The sequence below is a fragment of the Leuciscus leuciscus genome, assembly GCF_965113295.1.
Source record: "Leuciscus leuciscus genome assembly, chromosome: 5".
Lineage (NCBI taxonomy): Eukaryota > Metazoa > Chordata > Actinopteri > Cypriniformes > Leuciscidae > Leuciscus > Leuciscus leuciscus.
Genome location: NC_138729.1, coordinates 24,568,317 through 24,586,946, shown reverse-complemented (window position 1 = coordinate 24,586,946; position 18,630 = coordinate 24,568,317). Strand labels below are relative to the sequence as shown.

The window sequence follows — 18,630 nt, the reverse complement described above, 5'->3', positions numbered from 1 at the left end:
TCACACTCTCGTGTTCCCCGGGCTTCCCTGGGACTCATTCAGTGGATGCCGGGCGCGCACGGCGTTGACAAGGGAGTTCCCGTAGCGTAAGCTAAACTTACGCAATACGAGAGAACCTCTCGTAAGAGAACGTACTCGGTTACCTAACGTAACCTCTGTTCTCTCTAGAGAGGGAACGAGTATTGCGTAACCCGCCGTGCTCGCGCCACGAGCTCACTCGCTTCTGCGACAAAAACCAGTGAAAGCAGCCTCTCAGCCCATATTTATACCCTCTGCCACGCCCCGCCTTGGGCCGTGACGCGTAGGCGCGCTGCTCGCGCTCATTGGGCGTGACGTCACGCCAAGGGCTCAGTGATAGGCTGCTGCAGTTGCCGCAGAGCAGCCTATGAGCACGCTAGACTGCCCGCTCTAGGTCTGCTTGCTGCCGCACTGCGTTGACAAGATATAAAAATTAAGGATAATTTTTTGCTTCATATCTCGAGAAAAGATGACTTTACCCGTAGCGTAAGCTAAACTTACGCAATACTCGTTCCCTCTCTAGAGAGAACAGAGGTTACGTTAGGTAACCGAGTACGTTTTACCTATTAGAGGCAAGCCAAGCTGACGTGACATATGGGGCGTGGCAGCATCGACGATTCCATTTTTTTATTCGATAATCGAGATTGAGCATTAATTTCGATCGATTTCGAAATCGTGACACCCTTATTAAAGAGAGTGGTAGACATGCCTTTAAATTTAAAGCCCTTCAGAATGGAATAGTCTGCCTGGGTCTCTAAGATCTGTCACTTCCTTGCGTTCCTTCAAAATATCTCTCTTTGTTTACTTGCAAGCAAACTTTTGCTGTAAATGTTTTCCTCATGTTTGACTGGATTTTTGTTTTCTATACCTAAATATATGGGATACTTTTTGTCCTTTCTTTTTATTTATGTGTATATATGCGAGTATGGGTGTAGGTGTGCGAATGCATGTATATACATACACTCACCTAAAGGATTATTAGGAACACCTGTTCAATTTCTCATTAATGCAATTATCTAATCAACCAATCACATGGCAGTTGCTTCAATGCATTTAGGGGTGTGGTCCTGGTCAAGACAATCTCCTGAACACCAAACTGAATGTCAGAATGGGAAAGAAAGGTGATTTAAGCAATTTTGAGCGTGGCATGGTTGTTGGTGCCAGACGGGCCGGTCTGAGTATTTCACAATCTGCTCAGTTACTGGGATTTTCACGCACAACCATTTCTAGGGTTTACAAAGAATGGTGTGAAAAGGGAAAAACATCCAGTATGCGGCAGTCCTGTGGGCGAAAATGCCTTGTTGATGCTAGAGGTCAGAGGAGAATGGGCCGACTGATTCAAGCTGATAGAAGAGCAACTTTGACTGAAATATCCACTCGTTACAACCGAGGTATGCAGCAAAGCATTTGTGAAGCCACAACACGCACAACCTTGAGGCGGATGGGCTACAACAGCAGAGGACCCCACCGGGGACCACTCATCTCCACTACAAATAGGAAAATGAGGCTACAATTTGCACGAGCTCACCAAAATTGGACAGTTGAAGACTGGAAAAATGTTGCCTGGTCTGATAAGTCTCGATTTCTGTTGAGACATTCAGATGGTAGAGTCAGAATTTGGCGTAAACAGAATGAGAACATGGATCCATCATGCCTTGTTACCACTGTGCAGGCTGGTGGTGGTGGTGGTGTAATGGTGTGGGGGATGTTTTCTTGGCACACTTTAGGCCCCTTAGTGCCAATTGGGCATCGTTAAATGCCATGGCCTACCTGAGCATTGTTTCTGACCATGTCCATCCCTTTATGACCCCCATGTACCCATCCTCTGATGGCTACTTCCAGCAGGATAATGAACCATCCCACAAATCTCCATCAACTGCAAGATGCTATCCTATCAATATGTGCCAACATTTCTAAAGAATGCTTTCAGCACCTTGTTGAATCAATGCCACGTAGAATTAAGGCAGTTCTGAAGGCGAAAGGGGGTGAAACACAGTATTAGTATGGTGTTCCTAATAATCCTTTAGGTGAGTGTATGTGTATGTAAGGGCTAAATGTTGTCATGCATATTAATATTACAATGTGTTTTATACACGGATTTGTTTCCCATAATGATTCGGTGGGCCGGGTGTGGCGGGTGAGGCGGGATGAGGGAGAGCTTTTGTGAGTGTGAATGTACATGTGCTGTATAATCTTTGTCTTTGTCTCGAGGACCCCCTCGAAAACGAGATGTTTCATCTCAAGGGGTTATCCTCAACAATAAAATTTCAAACAATTTCAAACAACAACTTTACAGCTGACAGCTCGAACAGATCACACAGACACAGCAGATAGCCGCAGCTCAACTAACTAACTGTACAATGCTCACTAACGGCATATTACCATGACTACGGTTTCATAATAAAAGTCCCTACTAAATGAGCCTTTAATACAAATAATAAATGTTTCTTGAGCACCAAATCAGCATATAAGAATGATTTCTGAAGAATAATTTAAGACTGAAGACATTAGAAAATCTTACCAACCCCTAACTTTTGAATAGCAGTGTTTCTAAAGAAAACTTCAACACTAGCAGTGTAAATATAGTGTTTATGTGCTGTTTTTGTCTTTATTGAAGGCTGATGCATGGCTAACACACAAGTGGAAAGATGAGAAGAAAGGACTTCGGAGATGTAAGGTCAGCTTCAAAGGACTGATAAGGTACTTACAGACCAGCAGCTTCCCCAAACAAAACAACACTGTACTTCATTAATGCCAACAACCAACGCCATTTACATCAAAATATTTGTGTTCTTTCTTCTTAGAGCAGTGCTTTTTTCTCAAATGCTCATCAATACAGTCATGGCCAAAAGAGTGCGCTGCACTGTTCTTTATGCCACTGAAACAGGGAAGTCACTGACCTTTGCCAAAAAACTGAAAACCATGCTCAACCGTGCCTTCGACACCAGGGTAAGAAATGCTGTCCTTAAAAAATGCTTTCAAAAGTTATATTATTAACAGTGCAGTATATGAACAGCAACAAAACATGTGATCAAAATGTAAGATTCATTCTTGTTTTCTAATACAGCTGGTTTGCATGGAGGACTATGATTTCAGTGAGCTTGAGACAGAGAACCTTCTGATGGTGGTCACCAGTACTTTTGGCAATGGAGAAAGTCCGGGAAATGGAGTGGTATGGCCATACTTTTGTGAATAATTATATTAAAATGACATTATATTGAAATATATAATACAAATACTGTATACCATTCAAATTTTTATGTTTTTGAAAGAAGTCCATATGGCTGCATTTATTTGATTAAAAAATACAGTAAACCCAGTAATATTGTGAAATATTTTCATATTATTCAATGTTGTCCGCATGGGGAAATTTTTGTTGCAATGAGTTTCAACATGCATATTCACAAAGATCAAACAACATAAATAAGAAAACATCATCAAAATCATTATTTAAAAAAATCACATTATAATAAATCACATTATACCCCCCACATTATACACATCATATCACATTATATGACATAGAAATGATTATTAACGTTACTTCACTGTCACTTTTAATCAATTTAAAGCATTCTGAAAAAAGTTTTTTTTTTTTTTTTCATAAATTACTTTTGAACAGTATTGTATAAATATGGTAATTTTCAAATTAATTCAAAATTAGATTTTGACATTAATATTTTCTTTCCCTCAGAGCTTCAGGAAGCAGCTTTTCAGCTTGCAAAGCCTGAAAAACAGTGCCAGGTTTGTAGCCTAGCAATGCTAAGATTTTCAATTTTATCACCTGTCAATATGCTCTTTTAGAACAAGAGCCCTGATATCCTCTTCTCAATACAGGTACAGTGTGTTTGGCCTTGGCTCACGTGTGTACCCACAATTCTGTGCTTTTGCCCATGCTGTGGATGACAAGCTTGCTGAGCTGGGGGCGAAGCGTCTGACTGCGAGAGGGGAGGGAGATGAACTTAATGGGCAGGACGAGGCCTTCTCTACCTGGGCTAGCACTGCTTTTAAGGTTGGTGAGGTTTCTATAATTCCCTCTGTGCTTGGATGATTCAATGTATAAAATAAATCTTATACTACTAATTCAGTACTACAACAAATTAATGACATATCTCTGTTTTTTAAGGATGCGTGTGAGGAGTTTAACATTAAAAAACAGCTGAAGGGTGTTGAGCAACAGTTGGACTGCTGGGACCCACAGAGATACAGAGTTCAGCATGATGGTTGCGCTCTGGACCGAATTACAGGTACACCTCTACTTATCAAAACACTAACCGAAAATTTAAAGGGATAGTTCACTTTGAAATGAAATTTTGGTATGTTTTAGCTTACCTCAAGGGCATCCAAGATGTAGGTGTCTTTTTTTCCGCAGTAGTTTCAATTTTGATATTTTTAGGTCAAACCGTTCTTGTCTGTCAGTCATATAATGCAGGTCTATGGTCACCACCTCAAAGAGTATGCACAGAGTCCAAATTAAAACAATTCCCCATCGTAAGTACACATTGATGGCCTAAGACACGAAACAAGCGGTTTGTGTGAGAAAACGAACAGTATTTATATCGTTGTTACCTCTTATACACAGCCACGTCCAAGTGATCTGAGAGCGCGGGCGGGTACAATAGAAGTCGCCTTGGCTACGGTTTCGTTCCAATGAACTGCAGTAGCCAAGGCGACTTCTATTGTATATATCTATACCCGCCCGCGCTCTCAGATCACTTGGACGTGGCTGTGTATAAGAGGTAACAACGATATAAATACTGTTCGTTTTCTCACACAAACCGCTCGTTTCGTGTCTTAGGCCATCAATGTGTACTTACGATGGGGAATTGTTTAATTTGGACGATGGGGAATTGTTTTAATTTGGACTCTGTGCATACTCTTTGAGGTGGTGACCATAGACCTGCATTATATGACTGACAGACAAGAACGGTTTGACCTAAAAATATCAAAATTGAAACTACTGCGGAAAAAAAGACACCTACATCTTGGATGCCCTTGAGGTAAGCTAAAACATTCCAAAATTGAATTTCAAAGTGAACTATCCCTTTAAGTAGTTTAATAAAAGTCTTTATCTAAACTCAATAATCACCAGGTTTTATATAATTTTTCCAATTATACAGTATTTACACGAATGAAACTTCTGTTTTTACAGCACTGTGTGCTCTTCACTCTAAAACTGTGTTTCCTATGATGCTGAAAAGAAGGCAGAAACTGCAGAGCGCTCAGTCAAGGTTTGAATCTAAAATTTTACCACCTAACTCCCAGCTAACGAAAAATATTTTGCTAACATTCCCATTAAGCTATAGTAGTTGTAATGGAGACTCAGAAAAGCTTGGGTTAAGATCCATGTGCAGCTTTATTAGAAAACAGAAGAATCAACCAAACAGGCAAGGGTCAGAAACTGGCAGAAGACATCAATAAGTGTAACGGACGTAGGCCAGTAAGAGCTGTGTGTGTGAAGAGCATAGACTGTAAAAAATATGGACAAAGCGTCTGTGACGTCACCCATAGACTTTCTGAAGAACGGGTTTGAAGCCGTTTATGGGGGGTATGGGCGGCGCCATCTTGGAAAATCTTGGGAAACCCTAACCCCGCCCACCTTCTGACGCAGCGCGCGTCACTCAGCTCGCTCTGCTACTCCGGTTATCTCTGTGTATATTTTAGGCAACGAAATATGTTATAAAACACCATACTAACTCTTTTCGTTTTCATTTAAAGAAATCTTAAACATTATAGCCACACAAATGTGGTTCAGGCAACGCGTATTGATTATATTCACTGCACATAACGTTTGCCTATTTATAACAAAACGAAATATAAAACACAAACCTGCCTCTTTTCGTTTTAAATATAATATACAAATATTAAACATTTGAATATGGTCCAGGCAATATGTGCATTTGTACTAAACAACAGATGTTGCAGTAAACAACATTACAGATCATCTTCTTTGTATTAAAATTTAAAATGACAAAACTCAACCCAGTCTCTTTTTGTTAAATTTCAGTTTTATCAATATTAGCTATTATAAAAGTATAAGTAAAAGGTAAAGTTACAAGAAGCTATACAAATAAAGCAAACAATTCAGTCAAACATAAAAAGTCATGCGCTCGATCTCTAATACAACGGTACAAGTTAAATATAGCTTATAAAGTTATGAAACTTCCCCTCAGCCAAAACGATTGCCCACGAGACCAAAAATCGCCCGTTAGATATAGCAGTAGACAAGACGAATTATATCTCATGTTTAACCACTACAGAGACGCCAGAGTCAGCGGCAAACCTCAAAACGTCTAGCCGATGAAAGGCTGCTCCAGGCGGGGTACATCGCGCCGAGCGCCCGGTCATCGCTGGATCTCACAACTGGATACAATTTTCATAAATCTTTATAAATAAACCACAGATTTGAGCTTTAAACAACTACATTCTCGCCTGAAAAACTCTTAAAACTACATTTCATGATACAGAAACAGTAGTATTATATGTCAACTGTATTAAAAAATGGCGCTTCTTATGTTGTCATTCTCCGTGGCGCTGCCTTTCAGCTGTCAATCAAGCTGTCAATCAAAGTTAACCACGCCCTTATTGTCATACATTTTATATCTAAATACTATCTAAACTAACGAGTTAGAAAAAAATTCACTACCCTCGCCGTTGTCAGGCACTCGGAACCTATCGAAAAATCCAATAAAAGTCCATGGGACCAACCTGTAAAAACATGATTTTATGCTGTGAAAACGGACATTTTAACATGGGGGCTATGGACATTTGCTCCCTTTTGGGACCTTCCCCTAGCGGATTTTCGATGTATTGCAGTTTTTCGCACTTCCGGGTAGGCTTCATTTTTCAGATCAGAATGTTGCCCCTTGGTGAAGAGACGCGCTAGCGACTGATTCAAGCGGCTGTGGTCTTTAGCGCCATTGTTAGCGTACCCACCTCTCACGTCCATGGTTCGAATCCCGCTTGGAGCGGGTCGAGTAGAACTGGTTACATAGGGGCAAGAAAACATTTAATAGTCAGACACAGGCAATGGATCAAAGCAGGCAGCAAACAGTCAGGAACACAGAAGGTGGGAAAAACAGAGTTAGGTCAACAAGGCAGGCAGCAGAGATTTGTACATGAATAAACAGTCCACAGCTCACAAAACAGGAATGATAAAAGGGGAAAAATAAACGCTCAGAAATAAAACATTCAGGCATAACAAGACTTTGCACAGAGTGAAGAAAACACTGTGCTTTAATTGGCCAGGGAATGGGGAACAGGTGTGTGGCAATCAGTCTAGCTTTAGGGGTATTGGAAATGTAGACCAGAGAATGTCTCTCTAAAACTCGGGTGAGGGAGCCCTCTGCTGGAGAGTCTCAGGAGCACCGTTTGTGACAGTTAACATTATAGTATGGTTATTTCTGAATGTTCTCTGAACATTCAAAACGTCCAGTTTTTTAATATATATTTTACATAGGCTATATTTTTTTTTTGTTATGTGAACGTTAAGGGAAAATTCTATTTAATTATTTTACAATTATTATGGGAATCCTACTTTGGAATATTACCTGAACATTCTGAAACAAGTAGTAACATTTTAAAAAAAAGAAACAAAAACATTCCATGAACAATGTATAAATAATGTTTTAATGTTATGTTTTGAAAATATTATTAAAGACCAGACAATTTTGAATTAACATACAATTAATGTTACTGGAAGAACATTTGTTTATAACTTTGAGAGAACCTTGCCAAAATGTTAGCTTAAGTTATGAGGACATTCCCTGTCCACTGAACTTTTACACATTTGACAGTGCTGTTTTTCAACTTATTTTTCAGTCGTTCTACTATCCTGGTTGAGCTGAAGACGGATGGAAACACAGAGGTATTGGACTTTTCCCCTGGAGATCATGTGGGGATTTTTCCAGAGAATTCTGCAGAGTTGGTGGATGGTATTGTGAAGCATCTCCCAGATGCCCCTCCTATTAACCAGAGCCTTCACCTGGAGTCCCTCTCTGACTCTAGCCCTGGTAACAATCACTAATGGCTGTAATAATAAACTATATAAGTAAATTTGAGATGGGGCACACAATCCAAGCTTATTTTTATGACTCTTTCCTGTGTTGTCTTTCAGTGGAAATGAGATGGCAGAAAGATGAGTGTATCCCTGCTTGCACTCTAGTCCAGGCTCTTACATACTTCCTTGATGTCACAACTCCACTTTCACAAAGCCTCCTGCGCAAACTCTCTACAGTGGCTGGTCAGGAAGAGGATCGCAAACGACTTGAGGCACTTGCATCGGTAATTGTGTTACATTCTTTTTTTTTATAAGAATTTAAATGGGACCATTGTTTATGATTTATTCTCAATAACACATATTACCAGTAATAATAATAATAATAATAATGCTTTTATTTTATATAGCGCCTTTCAGGAAACTCAAGGTCGCTTTACAATAAAGTACAAATAAACATGACATAGAAACATGACATGAAACAATATAAATAAACTGAGATGGATAACATAATAGATAGTGGTACATAAACATAGAAATCAGATCATAAAGTCAGGGGTCAGGGAAACAAGTAGCAAAAAGATATGTTTTAAGTTGGTTTTTGAAATCATGTAATGATGAAAGGTTGCGGATGTGTTGGGGAATAGAATTCCAGAGAGTTGGGGCAGCGATACAAAAAGCCCTACCAAAAGATGATAGTTTGTGTCTACGGATCGTCAACAGACCAGTATCGGAGGATCTAAGTGTGCGAACTGGGGAGTAGGTATGGATGAGATCAGAAATATAGGGAGGGAGGGAGTGTGATAAGGAGTATCTTGAATGTGATAAGGAGTATCTTGTATTGAATACGAAAGCGTACCGGTAGCCAAAAGTCTGTGCAAAATCTGAGTAATGTGAGAAGATTTCTTTGAGTATGTGAGGACCCTAGATGCGGAGTTCTGAATATATTGAATCTTTTTTATAGATGAATTGGGTAAGCCATAGAAGAGAGAATTGCAGTAGTCAAGCCGTTTGCTAGCTTTGCCAATGCATTTACAGCATTCTACCATTTCTCCATAGGATTTCCAGGAATATTCTGCATGGAAAGATTTCTACAGGCCCACCTTCTTGGAGGTGCTTGTAGAATTTCCTTCTCTAAAAGTCCCTACCGCCTTCCTTCTCAGCCAGCTTCCTCTGCTCAAGCCCCGCCTGTACTCTGTCAGCTCCTCATTGGACCGTCATCCAAACGAGCTGCACCTCACAGTGTCTGTGGTGGAGTACCACACCCAGGGTATGATACTAAACATGTAGAAAACATACAAAACAAAGACATTGGATAATTATTTTAGAATCAAACACCACGTGAGATGTAAGGATAACGTTGTGTTCTGTTGTATCGTAGATGGAGAAGGCCCAATGCATTATGGCACCTGCAGCACATGGCTTAACACTATCAAACGAGGATACACAGTTCCCTGCTTCGTTCACCGGTACTGGTGATAGATAGTTAAATGCTGAATATGAATATCTCATTTAAATACTTATAAAGGCATTTTAACATTCTGTTTTCCATATCTTAATAAAATAGAAAACTTGACTTGTTTACTGCTCATTATTTCAGCTCAGGTGGGTTCCACCTCCCAGAAGACCCCATCACTCCCATTATTCTGATAGGGGCTGGCAGTGGTATTGCTCCTTTCCGCAGCTTCTGGCAACAGCGCATTCACGACATGAAAAAGACAGGTAATACATGTGAGCTCTGAATTTAAGGTCATGAAGTTTAGACACAGAACCTCTATGTCTCAAGGAAAGAGTCATAAAATGCTTTTATCAATCCAAACCAGTTATCACAATATCCAGCATTTTATTTGACCAGTTATGCATTACTGTTCAAAGGTTTGGTGTCAGTAAGATAACATTTTTAATTTTTTTAATTTTTTTTATTCAGTATCAGAAGTGAAAGTCTTAGATCTAGTATAGATCAGAATAAAAAAAAAAAATTCCCCACATTTATAAATAACACGTTTCCACAAAACTAACAAGCATCATAACTGTTTTCAAAATTGATAATAATAAATGTTTCTTGAGCAGCAAATCAGCATTTTAGAATGATTTCTGAAGGATCATATGACACTGAAGACTGGAGTAATGATGCTGAAAATGCAGCTCTGTCATCACAGCAATAAATTACCTTTCAACAAAATATTAAAAGAGAAAACAATCATTTTAAAATATCATTATACAATATTATTGTTTTTACTGTATTTTTGATTGAATAAATACAACCTTGGTGAGCATTAGATTTCTTACTGACCCCAAACTTTTAAACAGTACTGTTGTATATTGTAGGTATTTAAGTTCAAATAAAACTGTCTGTAGTTATTCGTATTTTAAATCCTCAAAGTTTTAATCCTAAATTAATTGCTTTATATAATTGACTAATTTTAGGTCTGCAAATGACTCCTATGACACTGCTATTTGGATGTCGTGATTCACAAACAGACCATCTGTATAAAGTAGAAACTCTGAAGTTGAGACTTGATGGCATTCTGGACAATATCAATACAGCTTATTCTCGCAAACCTGGTAAACCAAAGGTACATCTCTAAAGTTCTGTTAATGCTGTACTATACTCAAAATAATTATATATTTACTTTGTGTGTCAAAATTCAGTAAGGTTCTCTCAGTCTGTTCTCGCTGTTCATCAGATGCGCTTACACTGGTATCAGTTTGTGTCTTCTGTCTGTAACCAAGCTTGTGTTGTTTGGAACAGATGTATGTGCAGGATGTCTTGAAGGAGCAGCTATCTGAGAAGGCCTTGGAGGTTCTACACAAGAATGCAGGTCATCTGTATGTCTGTGGTGGCATGAACATGGCCCGTGATGTTGCTAGCACTTTGCAAGATATCCTGGTGAATAAAACAGGCATGACCATCACAGAAGCTGGAAAATTTCTAGAGAGGTTGAAGGTGTGATTCATCTTTCAATCCTCATGTCCTTGTATGAACTGCTATGTGACCAGTGAACTCACGCCATCATGATCTTTTTGTTGGCAGGTGGAGAAGAGATACCATGAAGACATTTTTGGAGCCTAATAACAGAGATCTGCTGCATCATATAAAGTTAATTCACAGTTTTACCACAAGCTGGGATACTGGGAAATATTTTTTCTTTATTTCCATCAAATGGGATTGATTACACATGTATCCTTATAGTAGGTGGGCAAAGGCTAAGATGTAAAATGCTCTATTTTAAGAGGAAAATTGATGGCTTTAGTTTGAGCGCATTTCTTTTGTTTATATTTACATTTCTGAAAGATACTTCTTACATTTTCTAATGTGTTCATGTACTGTATGTCTATTTCTTCAAATTAATAGTTCTAAGCAGCAATAAGTCACCAGCATTTGATAATTTATACTCTTTTTGTATTAATAATCTTTTCTAAATAATTTAGTAAGTGGGCATTAGTAAGTGAGAAAGGAGAATCAAATTGAGAACAAATTAAAGTCACAATGAAACTAATAAACCTTTCTAAAAAATATTAATAGTACACACATTTAATAACGTCTAATTAAGTAATCAAACATTCTTTCAAGACATCAAGTTGTGTTCCACAGGCACACACCCATAGCAACAGTAAGCAAGCAAATCTAAACAAAAGGGTATGAACATTCTATATATTGTGACATCCTGATTAGGGGAATTAGAAAGGAAATTCAACCGAATTGGATCAGGATGAGGTAGAAGCAGAAAGAGAGTCTAGAGAAGAATGATAGTGAAAGAGAATGAAACCACACAAGAGAACCAGTAAACTCTTGCAAAGTTTTACCAGACATAACTTATTCAATGAAAAAACAAAAAAATGGAAACAAAAAAAAGGACCATGGTGTGAATAGGATGAAACAAGTAAAAAGTGAAAACCTTGGTGGAGAAAATGGATGTGGCAGAAGAAAGAGTGGGGGAGCAGAACAAGAAAACTGAGGCTCCCTTTCAGTCAGTCACGTTCGAAGCTGCGTCAGAACGACTGACACATTGGGATCTCGCCTGAGAGCCCAATCACCTTTCAGTGTAAACTAAACAAGCCAATTCACATTAGCGTGTGAGATTTGCATCGTGCACCCTGCCCCACAAAGCGGGTATATAAGGAAGAGCGCGATCAAGCTTTAGCTTCAGAGTGACATTTCCTGGAAGTGCATGAAGAGGTTACCAGATCATGGAAGACACCTTTTTCTGCCCGAAACCGAGCTGGTGCTTCTTCCATCCTCACTACCCTCTATGGTGGGGTGGCCAAGGAAAACTTGAAGATCTCCCCAGTGGAGCAAGCGGTTGCGATGCAATTATGTTTATAATAATTATTGGGTATGGTATGGTATGACACATGTTGGCGATGCGAGAGGACGCTGGTGCAATTGTGGCTGATTTTATGGTGGAAATATAAAAAATATGGCTTAACAGTTCATAGATCAATGTTTGATCAGCATCAGATTGAGTATCATAATGCTCTCAAAGCTGCAAAAATGGCATATTATTCTACTATTATTAGTAGTGACATCTCAAATCCCAGATTTCTGTTTAGAACAGTCAATAATCTAATTAAACCTCCCAGTAACTTTAACTGTTCGACCATTGAGCAGTGTAATGCATTTCTCAATTATTTTTCAACTAAAATAGAGAATATTTATAATGCCATTGCCTGTGAGGATGCTTCTGAGCTTGGGGTGCATTCTCCTAATCTCTCTGGTCTTGTTTTTTTTTTTTTTTTAGTTTCAGTGCTGTTGATTTAGATTTTATTTCTAAACTTGTTTTGTCAATGAATTCCACTACTTGCATACTTGATCTACTCTCTATGAGTGTTTTGAAAAACTGTCTACCTGTTATTGTACCCCACATCACTACTATTGTCAATGCTTCACTCAATAAAGGGAATGTCTCTTCTGCTCTAAAAATGGCTGCAGTTATGCCAGTTCTTAAAAAGCCTGGGCCGATATGTCGAATTATCGACCCCAAAATGATTTTATTGTAAAGCACTTTGGACTTGAACTTGAACTTGATAATCAGGGACTGAAAATCTGCCTGAAACTGCACATGAGATGTGCACGGATAGGACTCTAAAGAACCATTGTTGTTTCTGAAAACGTCTAGGTTAGTAATGTAACCCCCATTCCCTGATGGAGGGAATGAAGAGGTTACGTCAGACTGACGTCATATGGGATAACCGAACAGGGAATCACATCATATGGGCATCTAGCCCAGTGCAAGGGCTGACTGGCCGGGCATGCACACGAGTACTGGGCCTGGCGTCAGACGCCTCCGCCACATCTGACTGACGAAGGATGCTGGAGGAACTCGAAACAGGTTCGTCAAGTGGGGAAGAGCAAGTAGGCGCTGTTAGTCCCCCTGTTAGAGGGGAATGGCGCCGCAAGCGAGACACCGAGATAGTGTTAGATGTCACCCAGCCTGCGGCTCTGCAAATATCTGCCAGAGAGGCGTTGTGCGCCAATCCCCAGGAAGAAGCAACACTCCGAATGGAGTGAGCTCTCACCCCAAGGGGGCACGGCTACGAATGGCACCGCAGGGATAACAGGCGTACCCGTGAGCCGGGACTGCTGTCGTCTTACCCAGGCGTGGACGGTTCCGTCAGGTGGGGTCACTTTGCAGGGTAGGTGGTAGTGGGTTCTCGAGGGTAGTGAAAGTGGAGGAGACAGAAGAACGGCTTTGGGCAGTAAAAGGTGCCTTCCACGTTTTCTGAACCTCCTTATGCACCTCCGAGAAGAAAGGCACTGGAGTGGCAGGAACCAATCATCCAACAGCGAGCAGTCGGGACACAGTGGAGGGCTCCACTCGAGCCTGATGCCCGTGGCGGGCCGGGAAAGCATGGCCGTTAACTCTGATCCGATTCAGAATGAGCAACCACCCCGGAAGGGGGCAGCTCAGCTTCCTCATCCTCTCCAGAGGACAAAAGCCCACTCCCCGATGCAGCGATCAACATCCATTCCTTATCCGGTGCGCCGGATGAGACGCAAGGTGCCTCACGTGAAGAAGGAAAGTCGCGATTGCAATGCCAACATGGACATGCTCTCGCAGTGAGAGCATGCACCATCCACGAACACTCTCTCAGCATGCTGTTTGCCCAGACATGAGAGACAGCGATCATGACCGTCAGATTAAGTCAGGAAATGACCAAATCCAGAAACACACGGACGGAAAGACATTTTGAAAAAGACGCTGACCGCCCGTGCTTGCTTTTTTAGGGTAACTGCTCTTTTAGTCGAAAATGCCCAGGGGCAAATGCTGCACTGTGTGCACCACGAATCCCATGATAGAGATACAAAACAGACCACCTTCTTCTTAAAGACCTCTGAGTGACCTTTTGAACTGACATGTCTTAAAACCCACAGGGACTGAGACTTTACATATCAAAATGCATCAGATCATTCTAAAATTATGCTAGATGGACTAATTATCAAACATCGTTTAACTGCATAATTCTATATCATGTCTTCATACATATATGTGACTATTATGCTTAGATAACACATAAATCATGTAATTGTTGTAACTCTTGAAGGGTTAATGTAATCATGGAGTGTTTGACCTCTTTAATTATTCTGTGAATGAAATCTGTGTAAAATTTATCATATTCTTATTATAGAAATCATGTCTAGAGTGTACTCTGTTAGAAGGGGAAAGTTAAGACACCAGTTGACTAGTCAGATAATGTGTAATTTATGGTGAGAGGAGGAGAAACATTTAAACTCTGTAACAAAGATGATCCTTAATTGGTCAGAACTTCTCAAGGAGGCTGGACAAACGTTTGAGTTTAAAATCTCAGGACACGAACAAAGCATCAGACAAATAGACGAAGACAGACATAGATCAAGATCAAATGAAAACAGGTTAACAGCTTCATTCAAGCCGTCTAACTACTCTCGTCTCACAGATTTTTTTTCTTTTCCTTAGGAAGTCAAAGAACTTGTCAGTCACTGCCCACTTGAGGGGAGAGATAATTTAAGTTTATGAACAGGATACCACCTTTCACAGTTGGACAGTCCACTGCTTGCATAAGCAATGACTCTAAGTTGACCATCCTGTTCCTGATATAGAGCCGCTCCGAGTCCATGCAGACTTGCATCAGTGTGCAATATATAAGGCTTCCTCTGATTTCTCAAACCCAAGACAGGTGCAGTTTCTGTATTAAGGTCTGGAATGCCTCTCACACTCTGAGGACCACTTTTCGTTTAAAGGCCGTTTCTATTCAGCAGGGGAAACTGAGCTCTTTACACACTAGACAGCCTTTTCGGTGAAAAATATCCAGCTGTTGAGAGGTCTGGCAATTTTTGAATAATCTTTCACAGACCTACTATAGTATCCTGTAAATCCAAGAAAGGATTTCAGCTCCTTGATGCTGTTGGATCTAGCCCAGGAGGTAAGTGCTGCAATCTTTCCGGGATCAGCTTCTACACCTTTCTCTGACACTACATGACCAAGGTACTTGACAGAGGTTTGGAAGAAATGGCATTTCTGAGGGGACAACACGCACTGGTCAGAACACGCATGAGGCGATCTTCATGGGTACTGGAGAACACAATGAGGTCATCGAGGAACACTAACACTTCTTTTAAATTCATACTACCCAGTACTGAATGGAGTTCCAGATGTCTAGCGTTAGACATGATTTCTTCGACCGCAACCTGAGAGATCAATATACTAGCAATTCAACCTTTGTTCGTTTGCGATTTGCACCAGTTCAGCAAGAATTAGGAGATTGTGTACTTGTGTTTGGATGCTTCTGTGAATGCATGCATTCCCTTTTGTGACGAAGTTGTTGCAGGGAATCTCTTCGGCGCTGATTGGCTGGCGGTCGGTTGATGGTGAATGGATGGTTGGCTTTGCCGGGTGGAGCCTCGTGTACCGGTTTCCTTGATTGCAGGTTGCTATGCAACTGAGTTTTATCTGAATCTGGATGAATTACTGGAGCAAGGACTCTGAGAGGGTTTTCTTCTGCGAAGTTCAACAAAGGCTCATGCGGGAGAGTTGAAGAGTTTGGAGGAAGCTCTTGGTGGTTTGAAGAGCATGCAAGCTGGACGATGGAAAAGTCAGCACGAATCAAAGCAAGAGAAAAAGTCAATGCAACATCCGGTCATTTTATATATATATATATATATATATATATATATATATATATATACAGTACTGTGCAAAAGTCTTAAATTCCTGCTTAAATTCACACTTAAATTGTTACAACTCAGAGTGAGAAACCGCAGACGATTCAGTGCGTACAGGGAACTGCAAATAATTCAAACTGATTTGCGAACCAATTTGGACAGTTTTGCCAACTTGTTTGATGAAGTCTTTTAACAAAATTGACTCAAAAGAGTGATTCATTTGTGAATGAAGCATTGCTCATGCCCAAGAAAAAAAGAGACAGGGCGCTTGCAATAAACTGCATTTTTTAACATGTATTGTAATACTATGGAGCCCCTAAAGGGACGTGGTGGTGGACTTTTGTTTTTAATTATTATTATTTTTTAATCTTTTTCGTTTCCTCGCAAAGATATTTGCGTTCCTTCGCTAAACCTGTTGGGAGCTCGGAAAAACACTTCCTGTTTAATGTCCCTCTGGCAGTGTTTCAGACAGCTCCATACATTAACTGTGGAGCAGTTCATAGAGTTTGAACTTGGACTCAAGTATAAATAATTGTGGTCAGTGAGTGCTTAGTTCAAGGAGTTTAGTAAAGTTGGCAATATATTCACAGATTTGAACTTCCCGATTCAATGACTCGTGAGCTAAACGTTGTTAAAACACATACGACACCTATTTACAATCATAGTAACGTAGACAACGAGCTACAACCAAATTTTTCCTCAAAACGAGCTTTATAATATAAATTGATACATATGAGCAGGGGGCTGAGAGACAAACTGGAAGGGACTGTCTGCAAAGTGCAAATGACAAATGAAAAATACACACATGAAATACTGGACATGAGTCCATGGTTTTTAATTATATAGTTTTACCAAGATAATATTGCTTTCAGCAGTGGCCTTCATGTTTTAGTTATCTTCAATGACAATTTGCAGTGACATTGATTTCAGACCCTTACACAGTTACTGGCATGTGGCAAGCAGAAATGTGCCAGAGCTACATGGCTTAGGCCTAATGGTTTATGTCAAGCCATTTCAAAAGCTTTTGTTTAGGTTCGCAAGTTCACACTTACAAACAATCATAGGAAAGACTGTGTATTTGGTGTGCTGTCCGAGTGGAGGGCTCCGAGCTCTGAATTTGCCGTGACTTCACAGACACAAAATCACCCGTTTTGATCTTAGACAGGGGATGCAGGGTTAACTTTTTACCTTCAAGTCGACCGACACGATTGCCCATAACAAAAAGTGTAATTTTTATAGTCACGTTCATACAACTTGCTAAGTCAGTGATAGACCGTTTTCAAAGGGTCCCAGATGATGTGCCCCTTACTCCATTAATTTATGAGCATTCAGTAGGCCTATATCCTGGACACAATGTTTGTGGTAACACCAGACTTCACTTTAATCTACTAGAAATAACAACATAAAAATCCAGAAAATCCAGAATTAACATTTATTTTGCTAGGCAGAATAAAAGAAAAAGAATAAATTAGTTACATACCTGATCAGCATGAAATGGGGCATGTCCATTTAAATAATTATTGTCTATCAGTCTGCAGTTGTGAAATGGAACCAGTTGTTCAAATCTGAAGTTAGGGAGGGAGCTAACTTGACGAGCTAACTTTAACTGGTGATAAACAGATGAGATTGCGGAAACGTCAGAAATCTTTGTCAGACGGTAGTTGACTAATGAGCAGATGTCATCGGTTATCTTTAGAAAACTGGGAATGGCACTGCGAAACTGAACATACTGAACATTTCTATGATTCAATGTCCTGTAATTGTCAGAGTCACATCATAATATTTTCATTTCTGCCTGTTTCTAATCTATTTAATTTCTAATATGTAACCCTGGATCACAAAACCAGTCTTATGTTGCACGGGTATATTTGTGGCAATAGCCAACAAAACATTGTATGGGTCAAAATTATAGATTTTTCTTTACTGCCAAAAATCATTAGGATATTAAGTAAAGATCATGTTCCATTAAGATATTTTGTAAATTTCCCACCTTAAATATATAAAACATTTATTTTTGTGAATGGATGCAGCACTATAGCCAATAGAAATGGACAACTTTAAAGGCGATTTTCTCAATATTTCGATTTTTCTGCACCCTCAGATTCCAGATTTTCAAATAGTTGTATCTCGGCCAAATATTGTCCTATCCTAACAAACCATACATCAATGGAAAGATTATGTATTCAGCTTTCAGTATAACTGTATAAATGATGTATAAATCTCAATAAATAAAAAAATTACCCATAAGACTGGTTTTGTGGTCCAGGGTCACATATGGTGATAAACAGATGAGATTGCGGAAACATCAGAAATCTTTGTCAGACGGTAGTTGACTAATGAGCAGATGTCATCGGTTATCTTTAGAAAACTGGGAATGGCACTGCGAAACTGAACATGCTGAACATTTCTATGATTCAATGTCCTGTAATTGTCAGAGTCACATCATAATATTTTCATTTCTGCCTTTTTCTAA

The 18,630-nt window shown here is 39.7% G+C and overlaps 1 protein-coding gene across 1 annotated transcript in view; it reads left to right on the top strand.

Annotated features, from left to right (window-relative positions):
• The window catches only part of LOC309500165 (nitric oxide synthase, inducible-like), a gene marked incomplete at its 5' end in the record, with an annotated part of 33,049 nt that extends 21,516 nt beyond the window's left edge, over positions 1-11,533 (top strand). The window contains 15 exons of the mRNA XM_082171734.1: positions 2,636-2,718; positions 2,823-2,967; positions 3,086-3,190; positions 3,713-3,762; positions 3,856-4,030; positions 4,145-4,265; positions 5,171-5,249; positions 7,840-8,030; positions 8,135-8,301; positions 9,074-9,284; positions 9,396-9,483; positions 9,615-9,736; positions 10,442-10,590; positions 10,767-10,961; positions 11,049-11,533. Of these exons, the coding sequence (XP_082027860.1) occupies positions 2,636-2,718; positions 2,823-2,967; positions 3,086-3,190; positions 3,713-3,762; positions 3,856-4,030; positions 4,145-4,265; positions 5,171-5,249; positions 7,840-8,030; positions 8,135-8,301; positions 9,074-9,284; positions 9,396-9,483; positions 9,615-9,736; positions 10,442-10,590; positions 10,767-10,961; positions 11,049-11,087 (1,920 nt within the window). The 3' untranslated portion in view covers positions 11,088-11,533. The remainder of the gene's footprint in view (positions 1-2,635; positions 2,719-2,822; positions 2,968-3,085; positions 3,191-3,712; positions 3,763-3,855; positions 4,031-4,144; positions 4,266-5,170; positions 5,250-7,839; positions 8,031-8,134; positions 8,302-9,073; positions 9,285-9,395; positions 9,484-9,614; positions 9,737-10,441; positions 10,591-10,766; positions 10,962-11,048) is intronic.
• Positions 11,534-18,630: the final 7,097 nt, after the last annotated feature.